The 23356-nt window shown below is 41.1% G+C and overlaps 2 protein-coding genes across 3 annotated transcripts; both read right to left on the reverse strand.

The window, feature by feature from the left end:
• Positions 1-233: 233 nt before the first annotated feature.
• LOC133130217 (cytochrome P450 2F2-like) lies at positions 234-6249 on the reverse strand. Of its 2 annotated transcripts, XM_061244615.1 has the most exons (9): positions 6072-6249; positions 4983-5145; positions 4363-4512; positions 4024-4184; positions 2797-2970; positions 2178-2316; positions 1858-2045; positions 1513-1654; positions 234-616 (listed from the first exon to the last, which is right to left on the reverse strand). In XM_061244615.1, exons 1-9 carry the CDS (start codon positions 6231-6233, stop codon positions 423-425), a joined length of 1473 nt encoding a protein of 490 aa, XP_061100599.1. In that variant the 5' UTR covers positions 6234-6249; the 3' UTR covers positions 234-422. The 2 variants fall into 2 exon arrangements, with proteins under 2 accessions (XP_061100599.1, XP_061100598.1); XM_061244614.1 differs by having other exon boundaries at positions 1858-2316.
• Positions 6250-7554: 1305 nt separating this feature from the next.
• Positions 7555-22181, reverse strand: LOC133130218 (cytochrome P450 2F5-like). Its single transcript, XM_061244617.1, has 9 exons — positions 21981-22181; positions 21233-21395; positions 13181-13330; positions 12838-12998; positions 12238-12411; positions 11937-12075; positions 11625-11812; positions 11302-11443; positions 7555-8229 (listed from the first exon to the last, which is right to left on the reverse strand). Exons 1-9 carry the CDS (start codon positions 22140-22142, stop codon positions 8036-8038), a joined length of 1473 nt encoding a protein of 490 aa, XP_061100601.1. The 5' UTR covers positions 22143-22181; the 3' UTR covers positions 7555-8035.
• Positions 22182-23356: the final 1175 nt, after the last annotated feature.

A 23356-nucleotide genomic window follows, 5' to 3' on the forward strand; every position in this document is an offset into this window, starting at 1 on the left:
GCTGTAGTTAGTACTGGTTACACCACTGTCCACATATTAATTGCTGTAGTTAGTACTGGTTGACGTGTTAAGATTTGATGTCTTGAAGGTGAAAGGACAGCCAAGCATAGAGACACAGAATGGCAGACTCAGAAACTGAAGTGTCCCAAATTCCCTGACGTCACCCTATATGGATGCATCGTTTGCACATTCTCACTGATGACCTTGTAGCAGAGGCAATTTAAGCATGAACATTTGTGTTTTATATTTTATTTTAGGCATATACTGGTGCTCTTATCCAGACTGTCTTTGAATAACCATGCGTGCATGCACGCGCACAGACATACACACACACACACACACACACACACACACACACACACACACACACACACACACACAGTGCATAGATACTGACAGTGCACCACAAAATACATAGGGCACTAGAGGCCTTCACTACCTCTTAGTCTAACAAACATTTTATAGGGTTTTGGTGATTGAGTGGCACCAAGAACAGTCGTGTAGTCCGGCACCCCTGCGTCTTCAGGCCAGATGAACTTGAAGCGGCGTAACAGCGTCACAAGAATCAGGAAGAGCTCCATGCGTGCGAGACCCTCTCCCAGACACACCCGGGGCCCTGTTACACACATCCACACGGTGTCATGTCAAACCGTCAAAGCCAAACGATATAAAAGCTTCAAGCATTTGAATTCCCAAATCCATCACTGTGCACAGGGCAGGAGGGGGCGTAGGGTGGGGGGCAAGGGCAGACTGGTAGGCTGGTAATGATTGCAAATCACAATGAGATGTTTGCTGTCGAATGCGCAGATACTGTAAAGTGCTGTCTGTCGCCTTTTGTTAGCTTTCTTGTGCATGAAATTATTTAATGACACATAGTTGGCCAATGAACAGCTGAGCAGGCGTTTGTCCAATTGCATTTGCTCCCCTAAAATGGCGAAACTGTGTATTAGAAAGGTGTGTAGAAAGCTGACACTCATATTAGTTTTTCAAACTGAATGCGCTGCAGTGCTGCCAAAATTGTTTCCCAATAGATATGTACTGCACTGTATATTTTGAAATTATATGAACTGCAGCCAATATAAAATAACACCACCAAATCGTATGTTATCAGCATGGAATTTCACATTTCTTTAAAATTCACAGCCCATTGTTAAGAGGACATTCTCAAAATATACCCAAGTTAAGCCGATTAATATTTTGTACATATGAATACCAGTGCTGCATTCATTTCATATAGATATCCTTTGACATTCTTCTAAAACTTGGGCTGCTAAAAATCCCTGCAATTGTATTGATCATATTCAGAACCGGCTTCTGGCAGAACAACTCTATGCAGTTCTTTAGGGCTTACACCATCCATAGGGCGTACAATTCAGGGCTTAAATATACAGAGCAGGCTCTGATCATATTACATGCTGTTCATGCAACTAGTATTGCACTCGGCATTACATTGCTTATTTCACTTTAACAACCCAAAGCAAAGTCACTCCTCAGGATGTGTTTGATTCTTACCTGCAGAGAAGGGCATGAAGGCCTCTGGCTTCACAAACTCCCCCTCATCGTTTAGGAAGTTGGAGGGGTTGAACTCATGAGGAAACTTCCACTGGGTTTCTTCACTCAGTACAGAGGAGAGGTTGGGGATGATGATGGTTCCCTGACACCAGAACAGGCAGGGAAGACAAGATGGAGGGATGAGGGGGAAGGAGACATAGAGGGAGATATGGAAAAGTGGGAGCTATAAATTAAAGAGGAAAGCTGTAGAAGTTTGCTGACAGTAGTACTGTTGGTTTCAGGGGCTGTTCTGTGCTTCCATCTGAGCTGCCATTGGGTCTAGTAAAGGATGCTCTGTGGCCTCACCTTGGGGATATCATAGCCCATCAGCCGTGTGTCTTTGGTGGTGGCATGGAACACAGCGAGAGGTGCTGTGTCGGCGACTCGCTGAATCTCGTGGATCATGGCCTGTGTGTAGGGCATCCTGTGCCTGTCCTCAAATGTGGCCTGCTCCTTCTCCCCAAGCACCTCATCGATCTCCTTCTGACACCTCTCTGGAGAACACAGGGAGAGATGGCACACGTCACTGAGCTGGGAGAGGCTTTTCTCCACGTTAAAGGCTGTTGCAGCTGTGTGCATTTCAGTCTCATGCAGAGGCAACCAGAGAAACACAACTGATAACTCACCCTGAACATCTGGGTGAGTCATGAGGTACAGGAAGGCTGTGAGGAGTGAGTTGGAGGTTGTGTCTGTTCCAGCAAAGAGGAGGTCCAGCAGATAACAAACCAGCTGATATTCACTGAAGGAGGAGCCATCATCTCCCCTCTGACAGAGACATCAATGAAGACAGCAAGGAGAGATCCATCATTGAGTATCATTGTTTTATTTCATTATTTTGAAAAGGTGACAATGTACTAAAATTGAATGTACATCCCCGCTTCAGGGCGGCACGGATGGTGCAGTGGGTAGCACTGCCACCTCACAGCAAGGAGGTTCTGGGTTCGAATCCTGGTCTGCCGGGGCCTCTCTGTGTGGAGTTTGCATGTTCTCCCCGTGTTCATGTGGGTTTCCTCCCACAGTCCAAAGACATGCAGGTTAGGCTGATTGGAGAGTCTAAATTGCCCGTGGGTGAGTGAATGATGTGTGTGCCCTGCGATGGACTGGCGACCTGTCCAGGGTGTATTCCTGCCTTTCAGCCAATGTATGCTGGGATAGGCGCCAGCCCCCCTACGACCCTGTTCAGGATAAGCAGGTTAAGATAATGGATGGATGGATGGATCCACGCTTTACTGAGGTATGTGGTACCTTTTCCATTTCATCTAGGTAGCAGTCAGTTAGGTCCCGTGGCTCTCCCGGGACCCGAGACTCCTTGTGTTGAGACACCCGGTCTCCTAGTGATTTTCTGATCATGCTGATGTTCTCAAAGGCCTTCTGGAAGGGCAGGGGGAGGTTCCTGAGCAGCGGCAAAGTATCATAAATCTGCAGTGTGAAGATTACAGGTTTTGCAGGTACAGTATGTATGCATTTTACCAGTTTTTTGTTTTTGTAAAGCAACATAGAGTCCGACAAAGTCGCTATATAAATAAAGTATTATTTTTCTTATTATATTTTTATTATAAACCATATATAGTATATACAGTGCCCTCCATAATGTTTGGGACAAAGACCCACCATTTATTTATTTGCGTCTGTACCGATTTTAATAAAGGGCCGTTTTATATATTTTGATTTAATGAAGAAATTACAGCAGTGTTGGCTTTAAGTCTTCAAGAGTTCAAGGGTATTAAATGAGTATCAAACCACTGTGCTGCTGCAAGATGCTGCAGGAGATAGAAAAATAATTGTTTCCCCTGACAAAGTTTCCTGTTGAACTCAATGGAAAAAATATTCAGGGGAAACAATTATTTTCTTATCTTCTGCATATCTGACAGCATGGTTGTTTGTGGCTCATTTGATACCTTGGACCCTTGATGACTTAAAGCCATTGAGCCAACAAATGTGTTCCATACTGTATCAGCATAATTTACAGCTGAATATAGACCCACCCCCCAATTCTCACACAGATCCATTCAAATGCAAATTATTTTCGCTTGTAGGACAACCGGAAAATAAGATATCCAGACCATATTGATGTTCATAGGTCGCATACATCAGGAAGTCATGGCATGCAAAGAATATGCAATAAAATTCTCAGCATGACTGCTTTCATTTACATAACATTGCTGTGTCCCAAACATTATGGTGCCCTGAAATGGGGGGATTATATATAAACACTGCTGTAATTTGTAAATGGTGAAATGAAAATGTATAAAAATGGCACTTTAAAAAATCTGACAATGTGCACATAAAACACGTGTGATTTAAAAAAATGACAAATCTCAATATTTCTTTGTGCCTGTAAATTAAACCAATTTTAAAAAGTAGAGGGATTAGTTTTTTTTCTTGCTCTTCATTAAGCAGTTTGAAATTTTCATTTCTCATTTTCACTTAAATGCTCATGCTTACTGTTTGGGCTGAGTTTGGAGCACTTACCATGGACCAGGGGCCATTGATGATCTTTGTGGTTTCTCTGATACAGCGGATGTTGAGCTGCAAAAACTCATCTTCATGTTTGAATCGAGTCCCAAACAGGACAGTACAGATGATGTTGAATCCGGCCTTGTGGAACAGGGTTTGGGGGTCTGTAGATTTGCCTTCCAGAAATGGCAGCAAAATAGAGATTAGTGCCCTTTCATAAATTCCTAAATTGTGAGATTATGGTTCATGATTCATACAAAAACATTGCACACAACTGAACTATGATATCTACAAACAGAGAGAAGTCCACAAAGGAAGCAGATGTGTAAATGTGTATTTTGCTATCAGTGCTACCAGCATTATTTTCCAAATGTGTGACTATGTAGGAAATCTCTCCCAGAATCCTCTCCTCCATGGATTGTTTCCCCATGCCAAAATTCCGTAGGGTTGTGAGGGCAAATCTCCGGTGCTCCTTCCATATTGGCCCATCAGTCATGCCAACTCCTAAGAGATTCAAAGTTGTTAGTCCTCCAGGCCACTAGTGGCAATATTCTTAAAAAATCTTTAAGAAATATTGAGTGATACCATCATTTTGAAGGCTTTCGTTTTCATCTCTGTAGTCATTTACTTTTCCCATTTTAGTTATATTCCCAAGCCAGTGTAGCTTTGTTTATTATTTTTGTTGTGGTCATTTGCAATTTTATGTTTCCTATTAGAGTACCATTTGTGCCAAGTGCCTGTATCTATTTCTTCAGCTTGTATTCTGTAAACCAGATCTGGATATGTACAGTACTACTTTGAGAACGTGATTTGTTTGTCTCAAATTCATGTCATTGTGGGTAATACTTGCACACTTTAAAATTAACTTACAATATTCTCATGATTTTAACATCTTAATACATGCCAATAACTGCCAAGAGGAATCTTTGAAGTGTGTGGCGTGAATTTGAATGGTGTAAGGTAGCTATTATTACCTTTCCCCTCCGACAAATGATTTACCATAAGGCCTTTGGGCCGTCCACTAAAATCCACAGATTGAGTGACCAGTGCTTCCTTCATTGCCTGCAGGCCGTTGAGCACCACAGCTGGCTTCCTCCCAAGATAGATACTGTAGACCTTCCCATAGCGCTCCGACAGCTTACATTTACAATGGAAGATGGAAATCAAATGAATAGCCATATTGTGCAGACAGGCACATTGACATTCATTATTACTTTTTCCACCCATATTTTCCCCCAAATATCTCTAAGGTTATTGTTAAATACAGTACTGTGCAAAAGTCTGGACCTTTCATTGAATTATTTTTTTAAGAATTCAATGAAAGGTCCTAAATAATACATTTGACATTACATTTTAGTAATTTGGCAGAATAGTTAAAAACTGAATCAAATCAATATTTTTTGAGACCACCCTTCGGTGTTAAAACTGCATCACTTCTCTGAGCCAACACTGTCCTGCAGTTCTATAATACAATCAGCAGGGAGGTTGTTCCGAGCCTGTTGGATAACTTGTCACTGTGCTCCTTATCTCAGACAGCCTTGATCAAGTTTTTATGTAAAAAGTAGTCGATTGCTTACAATAATATGTTACTTTTTAAAATTAAATATAAAAATGTCTCAGTAAAATTAAACTTTTGGAAAATGAATATTTGGAAATCTCAAATGTGTTATTTTATACTAACACACACAAAAAAGAAACACACACACACACACACACACACACACACACACACACACACACACACACACACACACACATATATATATATATTGTTATGTGAAACTAATGCATTTTACATCACATTTACAGATGCCTGATATCCTGAGTGACTTAAAAGTATTGCATATGAAAGGCCTAGATTCATATATCACCAATGTTCTTAGAAGCAATTAATTAGTCTGCGATGGGTAAATCTTTGTCACTAGAACTGATAGTAAAAACAGTAAAATCCAAAGATGTGACCAATTCATGTCACATTTAATATCTAATTTCGAGGACATAATCAGGTTTTGAGAGGGTGTACAGAAATTTGCACTTATTCATTACTTCAGCTATTACTGTACCTTCTTGAAATCATTGAGAAGATCTACTAGGTTAAACTGCAGCAGATTTCCGAAAATTGGGATGGGCCGAGGTCCGGGGGGGAAGTTTCTGGGCCTCCTAGTTCTGAAGAGCAGGATAAGGAGGCTGAAGCTGATCCAGAGGAGAATCACAGAGCCCAGCATGGTGACTACTCTTCTACTTTCCTTTGCACCACTGTTTAACAAACAAAGTCCACCCCTGACGTTTCTACTTTCAATGATTGACTCAATGATTTACTCTTCTTTATTTAACCCTGCAAGTCTCGCTGGCCCATGGTATGGACCGGTGTGGGGTTTTTTGCATTCATTCCGTTTTTAACAGTGAAAAAGAGGACAAAAAGGAGCCAGAAGCCAGTCCAAAGGAGAATTAGGGATCCCAGCATTGTGACTACTGCTCTACTGGTCTACTGGACAATTATTATCAAAACACAAACAGACATGCTGTATATAGACTCATATTTGCCCCACCTCTCTGGATTCTTTGATAATTAAGTCTTTTGTCAGGTTAGAAGAGCAGATCCAGTTTGTCATGAGGCCATGCCTAATGCTTTGTACTGGACAATGGGAAATCCCAAGCCTATAATATGGGATTTAGAGATATATATGCCTTTGACAAAGCTATGAGTGTAATTCGATAAACTTTCTGTTGAAAGTCACAGATATCACCCTGGCTAAAGATTACCAACAAGAAATGAGTAATTTAAGGTCACGTTTAAGGGACCAGCAGTAATTATGCTTCATTGTGCAAAATCACCCTCTATGTGAACCTAGGGATTAGTCTGGCAGTATCAGTTACATCTGTACCAAACTATAACAAACATCACCGCTGAGATTTCTAGATGAATTGAATTTACTCTTGAAGTTAACTGAAAGTGAATGGCTGGGATGCAATATTTGACCTTCAAGTGATATGTCACTTTCTGGAGTTGGTTTTTATATTATTTTCAGTTCTAATGTATGATTTTGGCAGTGATTAGCATTGTTGCCTCACAGCTAGAAGGTACTGAGTTAGAATGCCGGCCAAGGGACCGCTGTCCATGTGGGTTTTATCCAGATTCTCCAGCTTCCTCTCACAGTCCAAAGACACAGTTTATACAGGCTAATTGCTGTATGTATGAATGTGCGAATGAATGGTGTATTGGCTCAGGTGGATGGGTGACCTGTCCAGGGTGTATTCCTGCCTTTCATTTGACATTGTTGACATGGGTTGCGTTCAAAACCCTGTACTGAGCATACTATTACTATTTCAATTAAAATAAGCCTGAAATTTAGTATGAGTACTATGCCAGTGCGTGGTTTTGAACACAGGCATCATCTTTGTATTTATCTGTCTATTTAATTACAAGAATGAACCTACGGAAACAAGACAATGGCTTAAACCCACTTAGAAACAACTGTGTGCTTGCTGCACATTCTTCAAAGTAAACTGTGACAAAATTAACTGCTTGTTTCTGGTCATACATCCTAAATGTTGCGTTCATAACTTCTTGACTTGAGTCCTAACTCAATAAGAAACCTAAATGTTGTGATAACAAATATTATTTTCCTCTCTATCTATATTTGTTGAAAATACACCACTGTCCACATATTAATTGCTGTAGTTAGTACTGGTTGACGTGTTGAGATTTGATGTCTTGAAGGTGAATGGACAGCCAAGCATTGACACAGAATGGCAGACTCAGAAACTGAAGTGTCCCAAATTCCCTGACGTCACCCTATATGGATGCATCGTTTGCACATTCTCACTGATTACCTTGTAGCAGTGGCAATTTAAGCATGAACATTTGTGTTTTATATTTTATTTTAGGCATATACTGGTGCTCTTATCAAGACTGTCTTTGAATAACCATGCGTGCATGCACGCGCACAGACATACACACACACACACACACACACACACACACAGTGCATAGATACTGACAGTGCACCACAAAATACACGGGGCACTAGAGGCCTTCACTACCTCTTAGTCTAACAACCATTTTATAGGGTTTGGGCGAGTGAGTGACACCAAAAACAGGGGTGTAGTCTGGCACCCCTGCGTCTTCAGGCCAGACGAACTTGAAGCGGCGTAGCAGCGTCACGAGAATCAGGAAGAGCTCCATGCGTACGAGACCCTCTCCCAGACACACCCGAGGCCCTGCAACACACACCCGCACTGTGTCATTTTAAACTGCCAAAAATTGTCTAAAGATTTCACTCACTGAGCACTTTATTAGAAACACTATGCAATTACTGGATTGTGCCACCCTTTGCTCTCAAAACAGCCTCAATTCTTAATGGCATGGATTCCACAAGATGTTGAAAACATTCCTTTGAGATTCTGTTCCATGTTTACATGATTGCATCACAAAATTTCTGCAGATTTGTTAGCTGCACATTCATGCTACAAATCCCCCATTCTACCACATCCCAAAGGTCTTGGATTCAGATCCGGTGACTGGGAAGGCCACTGAAGAACATTGGACTCATTGCCATGTACATGTACAGTTTGAGATGAGTTTTGCTTTGTGACATGGTGCATTATAATGCTGGAAGTAGCCATTAGAAGATGGGTACATTGTGGACATGAAGGGATGCACATGGTCAGCAACAATACTCAAATAGGCTGTGGCATTCAAGCAATAATTGATTGGTATTAATTGATTGGTAATATTGCCTACCAGTCCATGAGCACTAGAAGACATTGTTTCGATTTAACTCAATGAAATAAAAGAGCTCTTCTTAATATTTTATATTGTTGGTTGGTTTAATACTGTTGCCAATGAAAAGTTGTTTTCCTACACCATGGGTCTCCAACACATTGCTCTCAAGCTAGAGAACCAGTCGCTTGCTGCCCCCTTCTGAGTTGCTTGCCAAAGGCTGAAGCAGTTGTAGGAGGGAGGCAAAGTGTGACTCAAGAAGGGCTGCCATTTGTGAGGAGCCTGTGAGCTGGGGCTCCTGGTATGTGTCAAAAGGGACAAAGGACAATGCTGTTTGGATTACCTTTTGGGGAGTTTCAGACCATTGACACCAAGGAGATAAGGGGTAGATATATGATGGGTGTATGAGTGGTTCAAGGTCAATTAGGCCATGAGGGCCATTAAAAACTCATGGGAAAAGAATGTGAGCCAAAACATTTGCGACCTCTCCCGTGACCCCATACCTGGTCACTTCCAAGGGGAAAGACTCCGGACAGTACCACAGTGCCCTCCTTTGGGCACAGCTGTCATTACCCCAGTGACTGCTCTCCTGGATGAAAACTTCAAAACTGTTGTTGAGATGGTCAATAGACCCGGTAAAACCTTGTAAACATTGCCCATGTGATCCTTGTATTGCATTATGTCTTATGTAGTAATAACATGAATTGCATGTACTCAGGAGGGAGGTTTCATGATAACTGCACCATAATAAGACATTAGGATAATCTGTTTGGTATGGATGCGATCCAGTAAAATCAAGGAATCGGATGAGATACATCCCATACCAAATGGAGTTGAATAAACCATAGTTTCAGGAACTCAATGTAAAACTGGAAACAGTGGAATGTCCTCTCTGGTAAATCATCTAATTCTCTATTTACCCTTGCTTGGCAACACCCAAAGGAGGGGGCCTAAATTTTAGATTTGACAACCCCACCAGGCTAATTGATGGCACTGCCGCCTGGATCAAACACATGATTTGGCATAAAAAAGGGAGACAAGCCTATCAGGGAAGATGGCACTCAACTTTGCATACTCTGTATAGGTGTGTAGCCAAAGCAGGCTGGGTATTTACTCTATAATTTTTATTTTCAATTTGTCTATTTTGTAATTGACTGTGATATTCTAAAGCTAACAACCTACCTGTCTGCGAATAAACTATTTTGTTTGTAACTTGCGTGATCTCCATGACTCTAATTCATCTTGTAACTTTTCAGCCTAAATTACAACTGAATACTCAGGGGGACAGAGTGACTAAAGACCAGCGGCTTGGTACGTCCGTGGTTGTTTCCAAGCTGGGAAAGGCAGTCAAGTTCGGCCCATTAAAGGATTGGTGGTGTATGGCTCTTGTAATTTGGCACGAAGGGAACCTATGGGGGTCTCTACGCCGGTTCCTGTCAAGTTAACTCTAAGGAGCTCTCTAAATACACGCCGACCTGGGCTCGCAACTATCATGGCAGTATTTTGCGTGTATTGTGTTGGCTAGATCCTCAGCCTCTGAGTTCTCCGCCGAGATTTCAGCAATAATGCTAATCCCAGGAGCATATATTGAGTAATTGTGGCGCCGGTAAGAGTCTTTTGATAGCCTGCCGGTATGCGCCCTCTCTACTTGCACCTGGCGGTCGAGCTGCACGTACACGCCTGTTTTCCGTTCTGGTTCCTCTGGTTCCAATGATTTGCCTACCACTGTCAGGACAGCAGAATCCCTCCCCCTATTTCGACGCAGACTCAAAACCCACCTTTTCAAACTCTACCTTAGTCCTCCCTCCTGATTTCCCCCGCCCCTCCTTTCTGATATCCCTATCCTTGTCTACCCCCCCCCCCCCCCAAAAAAAAAAAAATAATAATAATAATAATAATAATGGCACTTATGATGACGACTATGTTTAGAACAGCATTCCTTGTGTATTTTTCTAGTTCTGGATGTGAAGAACCTATGGTAGAACCTATGCACTTGTAAGTCACTTTGGATTAAAAGCGTCTGCCAAATGACAAAAATGTCAATGTAAAATGTATGCTGCTCCAAACGAAATGCATGTCTCACAATAAAACGCACTTTAGGAAAAAAAGATCCTTAACTTGTTGTTATCTACGCTAATTTGTTATTGTTCATGAAGGTGTCTGGCAAGTTCTTATTTTATGGATTCTGGACTTGCATGTGATTTATTGTGTTTGAGAATATTTGCAATAAACTACAGTAAGTCTGACACTATGACTTACCAAACGGTGTTCCTGATTAGTCTACACTAATTGATTTCTGAACGGTTACAGGAAGTGTTGATGTGCTGGGCCACTTTAAGTGTAGCCTTTTACTTTATTTCTAAGAATGAAATTCTACAACAGAAGCCTAATAAGAAATAAAGGCCTGCCTCGAATACAAGCCTGCCCCAAATAAAGACCTGTGCTTTGTGCAGCCTAAGTAAATAAAAGACCCCGGCCACAATTTGAGGATTTACGGTAGTATTGCACTAGTTATTCCACTTTAACAACCCAAAGCAAAACTCACTGCACAGGAAGTATCTGTTTCTTACCCGCAGAAAAAGGCATGAAGGCCTCTGGCTTCACAAACTTCCCCTGATCATTTAGGAAGTTGGAGGGGTTGAACTCATGAGGAAACATCCACTGGCTTTCCTCACTCAGTACAGAGGAGAGGTTGGGGATAATGATGGTCCCCTGAAACCAGAACAGGCAGGGAAGACAATAAGAAGGGATGAGGGGGAAGGAGACATAAAGGGAAATATGGAAAAGAGCAAGGTATAAATTGAATAGAGGGAGTAGTTGTACTGTTAGACTCAGGGGCAGTTCTGTCCTTCTGTTACCATCCTGTCTTGTTAAAGATGCTTTGTGGCCTCACCTTGGGGATATCGTAGCCCATCAGCCGTGTGTCTTTGGTGGTGGCGTGGAACACGGAGAGAGGTGCTGTGTCAGCGACTCGCTGAACCTCATGGATCATGGCCTGTGTGTAGGGCATCATGTGCCTGTCCTCAAAAGATGCCTGCTCCTTCTCCCCAAGCACCTTATCGATCTCCTTCTGACACCTCTCTGGAGACCAAAGACAGATATGGCACATGTTACTGGCCGAGGAGAGGCTGTTCTCTATGTTAAAGGCTGTTGCAGCTGTGTGTCTTATGCAGAGTTAACGAAAGAAACGCAACTGATAACTCACCCTGAACATCTGGGTGAGTCATGAGGTACAGGAAGGCTGTGAGGAGTGTGTTGGAGGTGGTGTCTGATCCAGCAAAGAGGAGGTCCAGCAGATAATAGACCAGCTGATTTTCACTGAAGGAGGAGCCATCATCTCCTCTCTGACAGAGACAGCAATGAAGACAGCAAAGTAAATAAGGACAGCAAGGACTATGAACCCATCCTCATTGAGTGTCATTATTTTGAAAAGGTCACAGTGTGATAAAATTTAATGTTACATCCTTGCTTCACTGAGCATAGTGGTTGAATATGTACTATGGTACCTTTTCCAATTCATCTAGGTAGCAGTCAATTAGGTCCCGTGGCTCTCCTGGGACCCGGGACTCCTTGTGCTGGGACACCTGGTCTGCCAGTGACTTTCTGATCATGCGCATGTTCTGAAAAGCCTTCTGGAAGGGCAGGGGGAGGGTCCTCAGCAGCGGCAAAGTATCATAAATCTACAATGTGGAAAATTACAGGTTTTACAGGTACAATATGTATGCTGTCTTTGTTCTTGTAAAGCTACCTTGAGTCTGACAAAGTTGCTATATAAACATTTATTCTTCTCATTATATTTTTCTTATAACCCACCAGCCACCACTGATACTGTATCTATGTGTGTATATTACGGAGACCCTGTAGAGAAGCAACATTTCAGATGTTTTTCTAGCAGTGGAAATAGCCAACATGTTTTTGTACCTGTGAATTAAAACAATTTTTGAATGAAAAAAAAAAAATAGAGGGATAGATTTTTTTCTTGTTCTTCAATAAGAAGTTTGAAAATGTCATTTCTCATTTTCACGTAAAATGCCAAATTGTCTCCTGTCAAAGTGAGTTCTGTCCAACTCTCAGCCTACTGCTTGAGCTAAGTTAGGAGCACTTACCATTCCCCACAGGCCATTAATGATCTTGGAGTTTTCCGTGATATGGCGGATGTTGAGCTGCAGAAACTCATCTTCATGTTTGAACCGAGTCCCAAACAGGACAGTACAGATGATGTTGAATCCGGCCTTGTGGAACAGGGTTTGGGGGTCTGTAGATTTGCCTTTCAGAAATGGCAGCCAAGTAGAGATTAGTGCTTTTTCTTTAGCCATATTCCCAAATTGTTTATGGTTCATGTTACCTATTCTTTTTAAAACATGGTACACAGCTGAACACTCATATCTACAAACAGAGAGTCCACAAAGGAAGCAGAAGTGTAAATGTGTATTTGCAATTAAGTGCTACCAGCATTCTTTTCCAAATGTTTGACTATGTGGAAAATCTCTCCAAGAATCCTCTCCTCCATGGATGGTTTCCCCATGCGAAAGTTCCGTAGGGTTGTGAGGGCAAATCTCCGGTGCTCCTTCCACATTGGCCCGTCAGTCATGCCAACTCCTAAGAGATTCAAAGTTGTTAGTCCTCCAGGCCACTGCGGGCAATATTCTTAAAACAATGTTAATAAATATCGATTGATACCAGGGTCACGTTGAACATATTGTTCAACACAGAAACAAAAGCAAAACGTTCTCAGATTGAATTTTGGCTGGTATCCTCAACCCTGTGTTCACACTATGAGCAATAGGCCTATCTCATATTTCTGGGTAGGAAGGAAGGAGTGCTGGCAGCCTTCCTGTAGCTTGGTTCTGAGTTAGTTCATCACAGAAAATGGATGAGTTCCGAGCGCAAACTGGTTCAGAAGCATTTTTTTTCTGCTCTGTCTCTAAGACGAAACAACCATATTTGCAACCATTAATTCCTTCAGACGGACACCAAAGAAAGCTCTGGTGATTGTGTTTTCTTATGCTAGAACACTCATACTTCATGACAGTTAATGTCCAAATAATTACAAGTCATGAAAGAACTTTAAAACCACAACAGAAATCACTAACTAGCGATATGCTACAAACGCTAGCTAACGTTAGCACAGCTATGGTGATATAAGCAAACCTCTCAAGTCTCACCCATTGACCGTGAGACACACGCATTTCAACCAGTTCACATGCTCACACGCCACACCTGTCTTTTCTCACGGTGAGTCGGCCGAGAAGGGATAAAACCCACACGAAAATAAACATGATTTTAAAAGCAGTCTCGTTGGATTTGGAGCCACGTTTGGACACTTGAGGATCTTTTGACATTTTTTGGTGATCTTTACCCGTCTGGCCGGTAGGCGGGGTTACTGCGAGGATCTGCCGCGTTTGTCCCACTCTGCACCTGCACGCTCAGAAAGGCGGTGTGCTCTGATGGGTGGGTATACTGTGAACAACACTCCAGTACGTTTTAAATAGTAAAATATTGTTTCAGTTGAAAACTTCGTCACGTAATTCATTTTTTCTATGAATTGTAGTGTTTGGCTGCAATACAAAGTCCCAATGGGAGGTTTTTAACCTCCCATGTCGAAGAATTTTATGCAAACTTAACTTTAGCTACTAGCTGCTACAGGGCTCTCAAGTTTCATGAAAAACTCTGAGTGAGATTACAAATCAGGGCTGGAGCAAATTGACATTGTGTACGTTTTGGTCGCAGAGGCCCCTTGGCCGAATCCACTTCTCCCAATTATAATTTAGTTTATAATTGAGTTTATATAAACTATAAAACTATAATTTAGTTTAAAATTAAGTTTATAATTGACCAGCGCAAATAAAACAAATAGAACCGAAAATGACGGGCCAAACCAATAAGACAAACTCAGCTGAATAAAATAAATTGATTTAGTTACACATGTAAGAAAAAAGTGTAATAGTTCGGGAGAGGTGATCTTTGTGAGCATTTGTGCGAGGGTGTGACTGAGTGTGTATGTGCGTGCGTGCGTGACTGACTGTGTGTGTGTGGTAGGGATGAACCGATATGAAATTTTATGGTACGATACGATATCTTCAAAATATCACGATATTGCCCAGTGGCGTAACGCAAAATCTCGGGGGAGCCCTGCAAGGTTTAGGCAGGGGGCCTTTTTCAACGTGGGGGTAGATTGGTGCAGTGTCAAGAAAATTGAATTTTAATAAATAAATAAATAAAATACTTTGTGTTTTTCTTGTAAAATTGTCTGGTAGACTGTAAACCCCTGTCAGTAAACATTTAAATTCGAATTAACATCAATTACCTCTATCATTTTCGCAGGGGCATCTTTTCATTGGCTGCACAAGCAAAACATAAGGAATTGCATTTAAACTTTCATATTCGCGCATATTTAAACAATGTTCCCAAACATAGGCCAATAGCAGCTAGTAGCTAACGTTAAGTTTGCATAAAATTATTCAACATGGGAGGTTAAAAACCTCCCATTGGGACTTTGTATTGCAGCCAAACACTACAATTCATAGAAAAAAATGACGTGACACATGAAATATGTCGAAGTTTTCAACTGAAACAATATTTTACTATTTAAAACGTACTAACTTACTGGAGCGTTGTTCACAGTATACCCACCCATCAGAGCACACCGCCTTTCTGAGCGTGCAGGTGCAGAGTGGGACAAACACGGCAGATCCTCACAGTAACCCCACCTACCGGCCAGACGGGTAAAGAGCACCAAAAAATGTCAAAATATCCTCAAGTGTCCAAATGTGGATCCAAATCCAACGAGACTGCTTTTAAAATCATGTTTATTTCCGTGTAGTGGGTTTTATCCCTTCTCGGCGGACCCACCATGAGAAAAGACAGGTGTGGCGTGTGAGCATGTGAACTGGTTGAAATGCGTGTGTCTCACGGTCAATGGGTGAGACTCGAGAGGTTTGGTTACAAAGTAGGTAACAATCATCTACAAACGTCATCTACATATCATGGATATTGGCACGGAGAACTATAAGCACACGGTCCTTGGTTTTTGGTGTTGAGATACTTGAATCTCCAGTTACGGAAGAATGTCCGCACTCATTCCGGTCTTGGTCGCCAACTTGTGAAATAGGCGTATTTGGTCGACCAGTTGCCAGAAGTCCATTCATTTTCTATGAAGCTGAGCGACCCACACTGTAAAAAATTACTGTAAAAATACGGCCAAGTTCTAACAGTAATGTACAGTTTTTCTTAAGTACAGTAAAATACTGTAAAATGCAGCGCTTTTTTGGCGCCAAAAGCATGACTTGCCGTAAACAGCATGCTACTGTGAAATTTTACAACTATACAGTACAATACAGTTTTTTGGGGGGTTTTTTAATAACTAGAAGACGGTTGATTTAAAAAAAAAAAATTTTTTTGTGTCCCCGGTATCTTGGGCAAGCAGTATGATTGATCTGGGTGCAGTGTGTTTTGGAGCCAGTTTGATCTATAACAGGGGAGTACTGGTACCCTTGTATTCTTCCAGAGGTGTCAGATGTTCCCCCTGTTGCTTATTTCATACTTTATTTAGGCATATGGGGATGGGATATGAGATGGGGGGGGGGTGGGGGGGGGGTGGAGTAGCAAGTCTTCGTCTTCGTCTTCTTCCCTGAGTAGGCTGTTACTGCTCTCCTCCCCTACGCCGCAGATTGAGGGGGGCCGGAGGGGGAGGGGGGGGGGGGAGTGGCATAGGAGAGGGGAAGGGAGGGGGACACAAGTGATGGGGAGAGACACCAAACATAACAAGACATACGTTCAAGACAGTACCACCCGAGCCCCGGCCCCCAGGAAACGGTTGATTTTGAGCCTGCCCAAATGCGCCCATAACTGTGGACTCATGCCTGTATTTTTCCCATAGAGTTTTTTTCACCAACCAAGTTAAGTGATTTGTTTTGCTGTTTATACAAAATGTGAAGAGTAGAAACTGCAGCTACGTAACGTTAGACCGAACAAAAAACCCAACAGGTAACGCAGCTGGCTAGCTCACACTGTTTATTGTATGCAGTAAGCAGTCACATTAACTGTATATTTCCGTTCATCTTCTGGAGGAAAATCACATGCATATGCTGCTTGCTTTTAGCTTTGGAATGCGATTCAGGTTCAGTTAGAATGTTTGGCGAATATTGTATATTGCAGATCTAGGCTACAGTAAAACAGCTGGATAGCCAAGTACTGTTACTTCAGCTAAATAACGTTACCCGCAATTTCTGACTTCCAGTCTGGTTTACCAGTGTTATCTTTTCCGGTCATTTGTTGAAGCACAGTGCTAATGTTAGCTAGCTTTTGTATATAATGGTTTACGTGGTATACTTTCTGAGTCCAAAATCCAAAATGATGCAAAAGCCAATATTGCCTACCAGCCAACTAGTGTTTTGAATATTATCTGAAAAAACACATTGTTTAGAGAAATGAGCACAATTGGAGATCTCTGTTTTTGCAAGTTGACTCTGTCATGGTGAGGAGTGGTTGCCAAAGGAAGCCACCAGAGGGCAGGGCTTCATCGTTTGCACCTGGTCCTTGTTAGCGCCAGGGGAGTGTTCTTCCCGTGGGTATTTAAGGGCAGTGCAGACAGTTCACCATCGCTTTAGTGTCAAACTCTCTTTGCACTAAGCCGGTAAATGCGCCAGGTAGACTCGGTGAATGTCCGGTACGGTGCAGGTATTTATTCGCTGTAGTCAGCTATAGAGGTTCTAAGGAAAGGAAGACGTGCAGCTGGTTGTGTTCGCTCACGTCTTCCGATAAGATTCTGGTTTTTCTTTTATTTTGTCAGCTCGTGTGAGTCCGTGGGTGAGGGACGGTGTCCCCGGTACGTGTATTTTGGTTTTCATTTTGTCCTGAGCTGCATCTCATGGTTTTTATTTTTGTGCCTAGCCTTTTATGCTAGGTTGTACTTTATTTTCCTTATCGGTCGGTGACCGCCAGTGCAAAAGTGAAAAGCACTTCTTTTGGTTGAGTTATTCGCCCCGGTTTCCAAGGGTTGTTTTATTTTCGCCAGCCGTTTTTTGGGGCTTCATCTTTATTTGTATTCGAGAATCTTATTTGGGTTATTCCCTTTCTGTTCCTCCCTCTGTTCCGGGAGTAGACATTATTATTTTATTGTGTGTATTCCCATCTGTAAACCTCCCGGGATTTAGTGGCGAACACTCTTCACATGGTGCTACACCTATTGCTGTCTGTGTGACCAAGGCAGGAAATCAAAAGCACCTCTGACTGTACCATGGTTGTATGAGCGTCAAAAAACCACAACTGTTCTTCTTTCTGCCACAAGCCAAACAAGATGCACAAATTTATATCACAATAACTACTCTGTGACAATAAAAACTTCACATCTCTGCATGTTACTGTGCTACTATTGTTATTGGGGGCAGTTGAAATGAGATGCAGTAAATGTTAGAGAAGTATTGATTCAGGGTACTATAGAAACAGATGGACAGAATATTCATAATGGATAAAAAAGGTTTGTTAACCACTACTACACATGACAACATTCTTTTTCACCTCTCAACACAATTAATTTCAAACATGGACTAAAAATTCATAAATTTGCCAGAGGAAAATTCTTAAAAGTTTCTGGTGAAACGGCAGGAAGCTGTATTCAGCGCTGGATGGTCAGCCTTGAGAGCCACATCATATGCGAGGGGATCCAGCCCACCTTCTTGACGGGGCTTGCTGCATTATTTTCCACCTTCTACACCTTTAATCTCCAATACCAAGAAGAGGCAGCATGCACACTCAAATTCATCCAGAGGTTAGATACTTTCAGTCTAACCTGTTTTTTTCTTACCTTTTCAATGACATGCTATTGCACATCTATACATTTGCTGCCTTTTATTGTGTTGTTAATCTGAGTTGAGTTACACAACTTGATTTTTACACAGTGTCTGAAGGAACTCTATAATTTTTCAGGCACTTCGTTGGAATAAACCCTGAAAGAGGCACCAAGGCTGGACGGGGCAAAGTCTTATCAAAGAAAACTGGCAAAGTCACCAACAAAAAGACAACAACAGTCAATCCACATGTATCCACTCTGCTGAGGAGACTCATGGACTTTGAGTGGGACTTCATTTAAAATGGTCGGATTACTCAATCCAATTACTCATATATATTTATCAAAACACCAGCTTGTCTCATTCCTCTAATTCTTTCTCCCTCTCAATCTCACCCTTCTTCTACCTTCCTCTCTCTCCCTTACAGAGAAGAAAGTCTGAATCCCTCTTCCATTCTGTCACTCTGATATTATTTTTTATTCTCTCAATCATTCTTTTACTTATGACATCTCTTATTCTCACACCTTGCATTCTTTCTGTCATTCTCTCTGTTATTTGTGTTCTGTTTCTGAAACTACACATACAACTGTTTGAATGTTCCAGGCTGGGATGTTTTGGCTGGCTGCTGAGGGGTTAGTTCAGGGCTTGGGATATTTTTTCTTTGGATTTTTATGTTCATATGATAAGAGGAAATGAGGGGCACACACGCTGATTTTGTATGTGAGAAGTTGCAATGAAAGTTATTTTGGAACTCATCTCTCTCTCTCTCTCTCTCTCTCTCTCTCTCTCTCTCTCTCTCTCTCTCTCTCTCTCACACACACACACACACACACACACACAGAGGGCTACCAAGGTTGGATTGAGAGAACTGGTGTCTTTGAGTGGGCCATAAATCATTCACTAACCACTCCCCTGCCATCACCAAATATTTGGACTTCCGCACTTAACCATGTGCCTGGTTAGAGCCTGAACATACAGTTCATATTTGGACATAATGTAACATGTCTGGTGGTGTTCATTATATTTTTATTTTTATTTTAACTGTTTTTGATGGACAGCATTATATTGACAAAACATTTTTTTATTTAATGTTCTTTTTTTTACCACTGATATGCCAATATATTCATTATATTCAGATGTTACATGATATAGGGCAAGATCATATCTGAGAGTTTTGTTGTAATTCTATGATGTAGCTCAACTGTCTTTAACTGTGGGTACTCCACAAAGCAAGGTTAGTAAGTTTGCCAGATGACTTTAAAAATGCTATAACTTCTGAAATTTGGTTTGTTAGCATGATTCATAATTTAATCATATTCAAATAGCTAATTCAAATTTTGCTTTACAGATTCAAAACACTATCACGATAATGTAATCTTTTCACACTTACTGTATCTGGCTAACTTTCTAATCCTGCTTTGTGGAACAGTCCCCTCGTTAAAAGCTGTTTAACAGCAAATTATGTGGTTTCTTCAACTGAACTGTTCTGTTCTGGTCACCTGGTTTAGTTTTCTAAACACTGTTTCATATTTTTCAATATATTGTGAGTCAAAAAAGGTGATATACAGTAGCTGATCATGTCAATATTTCTGAGCCTAAGTGCCTCGTACTTTTATTGCACTATTTTCAGCAAAAAGCTAAAGGCATTTTGAGAGAGAGAAGGCTCTGTCTCAGGTTTAAGAAGCTGTGGGTTTTTTTCTCTCACATTTAATCACATTATTGAAAAATCACATTCACAAAGAAAATTTTGTTATGGTTTGCATTCTGTGCTTGTATCCAGCTTTGGACAGAGATTTTGTGAAGACTGACAACCAGTAAGGTCTATTATAGCCTTTTCCTTATTAAAAGTGCCTTTAATCGTATGTAGTGTGACTATTCCTATGTGTATAACCTGCTAAGTCAGGATTAATTCAGGTTAAAAATAAAAAAAGGTTTATCAAAATGTATGTAAAAAAATACAAACTAAATAGTCAGTTAATTGTAAAATACTGTGAAAGTAATTTAAAAAACGGTTCATACTGTATTTTTCATTAACAGTACAAAACCGTAAATTTCAGTGACAGTATAAAAATTTTGATTTTACAGTAACATAATGGCCAGTTGTTTACTGTTTTTTTACAGGAAATAATTGCTCATAGTGTGAACACGAGGTAAGGCTTTAATTTTCATCACTATTCATTTACTTTCGACATTGTTATATTTTCACGCCAGTTTAGCTTTTTTCTTTTTTTTTGTTTGTTGAAGTAATTCACAATTCTCAGTTTTTTATTTGAGCATCATTTCATACCCTAGTGCCCATGTCACTTTCTTCAGCTGTAAACCAGACACCTGGATATGTACTTTAAGAATGCGATTTGTTTGTCTCTAATTCATGTCATTGTGGGTAACACATCCTTTAAAATTTACTTTTTTCAGAATTACAAATCTCAAGACAGTTTTATGCGTTCCAACTGCCAAGTAGAGTGTGGTCTGATTTTGAATGGTAAATGGTTGTCATTTATATAGCGCCTTTATTCAAAGCACTGTACAATTGATGCTTTCCATTCACCCATACATACACTCACACACCAACGGCAATTGGCTGCCATGCAAGGCACCAACCAGCTTGTCAGGAGCATTTCAGGGGTTAGGTGTCTTGCTTAGGGACACTTCGACACACCCAGGGTGGAATCGAATCGGCAACCCTCCGACTGCCAGGTAAAGCTGTTATTACCTTTCCCCTCCGAGAGATGATTTATCATAAGGCCTTTGGGTCGTCCAGCAAACTCCACAGATTGAGTGACCAGTGCTTCCCTCATTGCCTGCAGGCCGTTGAGCACCACAGCTGGCTTCCTCCCAAGATAGATACTGTAGACCTTCCCATAGCGCTCTGACAGCTTACATTTACAATGGAAGATAGAAATCAAATGAAGCCATCTTGTGCAGAGACAGCCACACTGGCATTCATTATTACTTTTTCAATACATTTCCACCTATATTTATGTCTAAGGTTATTGTTAAATAGGTACTTGTACTTCATGCAAGGATCACTGTGGCTGAAATGTGTGAACTCTTTCAGTGAACATTTTACACACTACAGATTGCTCAGTACTGTTGAATCTGGGTGAAGTCGCAACAGGAGATGGGTCTCACCTCTATGATGGCATCTTCTTATGAGTGCAATCCTTATAGTTATGTGAAACAAATGCATTTTACATCACATTTACATTTTAGACCTTTAGCTGATGCTCTCATCCTGTATTGCACATAAAAGGCGTCTATTCATATTCCACCAATGTCCTAAGTAGCAATTAATAAGTCTGCGATGAGTAAATCTTTGTCACTAGAATTGATAGAAAAAACGGTAAAATCCAAAGATGTGACCAATTCATACGTCACATTTTTTTAAAACATTTTTTGATCAGGTTCTGAGAGGGTGTATGGAAAGCTGAGCTTATCCATTACTTCATTTTTTACTGTACCTTCCTGAGATCGTTGAGAAGATCTACCAGGTCCAGCTGCAGCAGGTTTCCAAATATCGGGATGGGTCGAGGTCCGGGGGGGAAGTTTTTGGGCCTCTTGGTTCTGAAGAGGAGGAAGAGGAGGATGAAGCTGATCCAGAAGAGAATAGCAGAGCCCAGCATGGTGACTGCTGTTCTACACAGTTTTACAAAGAAACTCCACATCTGATGTTCCTACATTCATTGATTTACTCTATTTACTCTTCCTTATTTAATGAGTGACTGATGACATTTTTGGAGAAGGAACATGTCACAGTGACACATCCCTGCAAGGATACACAGGGAGACAACAGGAGCTGCAGGGAGAAGGGGGAGGTAGCACACGCCCCCAAATGGAAAAATAAACAAAAGTCTTCACCTGTCACCTCCTGTTCAAGGCCCCTGCCCTGGCGCAATCTAAGGCCTTGCCTCCAGTTCTAGGGAACTTGTGATATCATGAAAGGCCGTGTTGCGCAGGGCAGGGTGTGGTAGTGCAGGTAAGGAAAAAGAAAACAGAAGGGTTTTACTAAGTCTTCCAAATTTCAAACAAAGATTCCTTCAAAAACAGGGTAATTCAAAGAATACATTATTACATCAATTCAAAATATTAACCATCAACAAAAATAGGGTTTGACCTTCTGTCGTGTCTAGGAAACGACAGAGTCCAAATCTTCAATTTGTCGAAAAACATCTTCACGAGGGAAAAGACGACACCACGGCAGCAAGTTCTTCAGGAAAATCAGACTTTATTGGCACACGTGCATGAAGCCGGATCAGTTCTCCAGAACTGAACCCCGACTGTCATTTTTACACCCATTTTATACACAGTTACTCCACCTACAACTCCTCCTCAAACCTCATTCTGGCAAATCACCCACACTGTTCTTATCGTAGTAATAATAATAATAATAATAATAATAAACTTTATTTATAAAGCACATTTAAAACAACCATGGTTGACCAAAGTGCTGTACAAAACAAAACCAGGCAATAAAATTAAAGATAAAATGAAATAAAATGAAAGATAAAAAGAAATAAAATGAAATAAAATGAAATAAAAAGAAATAAAATGAAATAAAATGAAATTAAATGAAATTAAATGAAATACAAGTACATCATCTGGATTCCCCATTTATGTCTGACATAAAGGCCTCACTAAAAAGGTGGGTTTTTAACAGGGATTTCAAAGGCCCGGTCACCCCTCCTAGCTCTCCTCGACATAGGGACATCCAAAAGTTGCTGATTGCATGATCTAAGTGATCTAGCTGGGGTATACATATTGAGGAGTTCAGACAAGTATGTAGGTGCTAGACCATTCATTGCCTTAAAAACAAATAATAAAATTTTAAAATTTATCC

This window comes from Conger conger, chromosome 6 (genome assembly GCF_963514075.1).
Source record: "Conger conger chromosome 6, fConCon1.1, whole genome shotgun sequence".
Taxonomy (NCBI): Eukaryota; Metazoa; Chordata; class Actinopteri; order Anguilliformes; family Congridae; genus Conger; species Conger conger.

Bases quoted from the DNA above. Each gene is read 5' to 3' on its own strand.
- LOC133130218 (XM_061244617.1), bottom strand. From the start codon at position 22,142: ATGCTGGGCTCTGCTATTCTCTTCTGGATCAGCTTCATCCTCCTCTTC. The intron at 21,396-21,980 runs GTACAGTAAAAA...TGTAAATGTAAG, and splicing joins TTCTCAACGATCTCAGGAAG to CTGTCAGAGCGCTATGGGAA. The intron at 12,412-12,837 runs GTAAGTGCTCCT...TCCACATTGTAG, and splicing joins TTAATGGCCTGTGGGGAATG to ATTTATGATACTTTGCCGCT.
- LOC133130217 (XM_061244614.1), bottom strand. From the start codon at position 6,233: ATGCTGGGCTCTGTGATTCTCCTCTGGATCAGCTTCAGCCTCCTTATC. The intron at 4,513-4,982 runs GTAATAATAGCT...TGAATCTCTTAG, and splicing joins TCATTTGTCGGAGGGGAAAG to GAGTTGGCATGACTGATGGG. The intron at 2,317-2,796 runs GTACCACATACC...TGTCTCTGTCAG, and splicing joins ACCTAGATGAAATGGAAAAG to AGGGGAGATGATGGCTCCTC.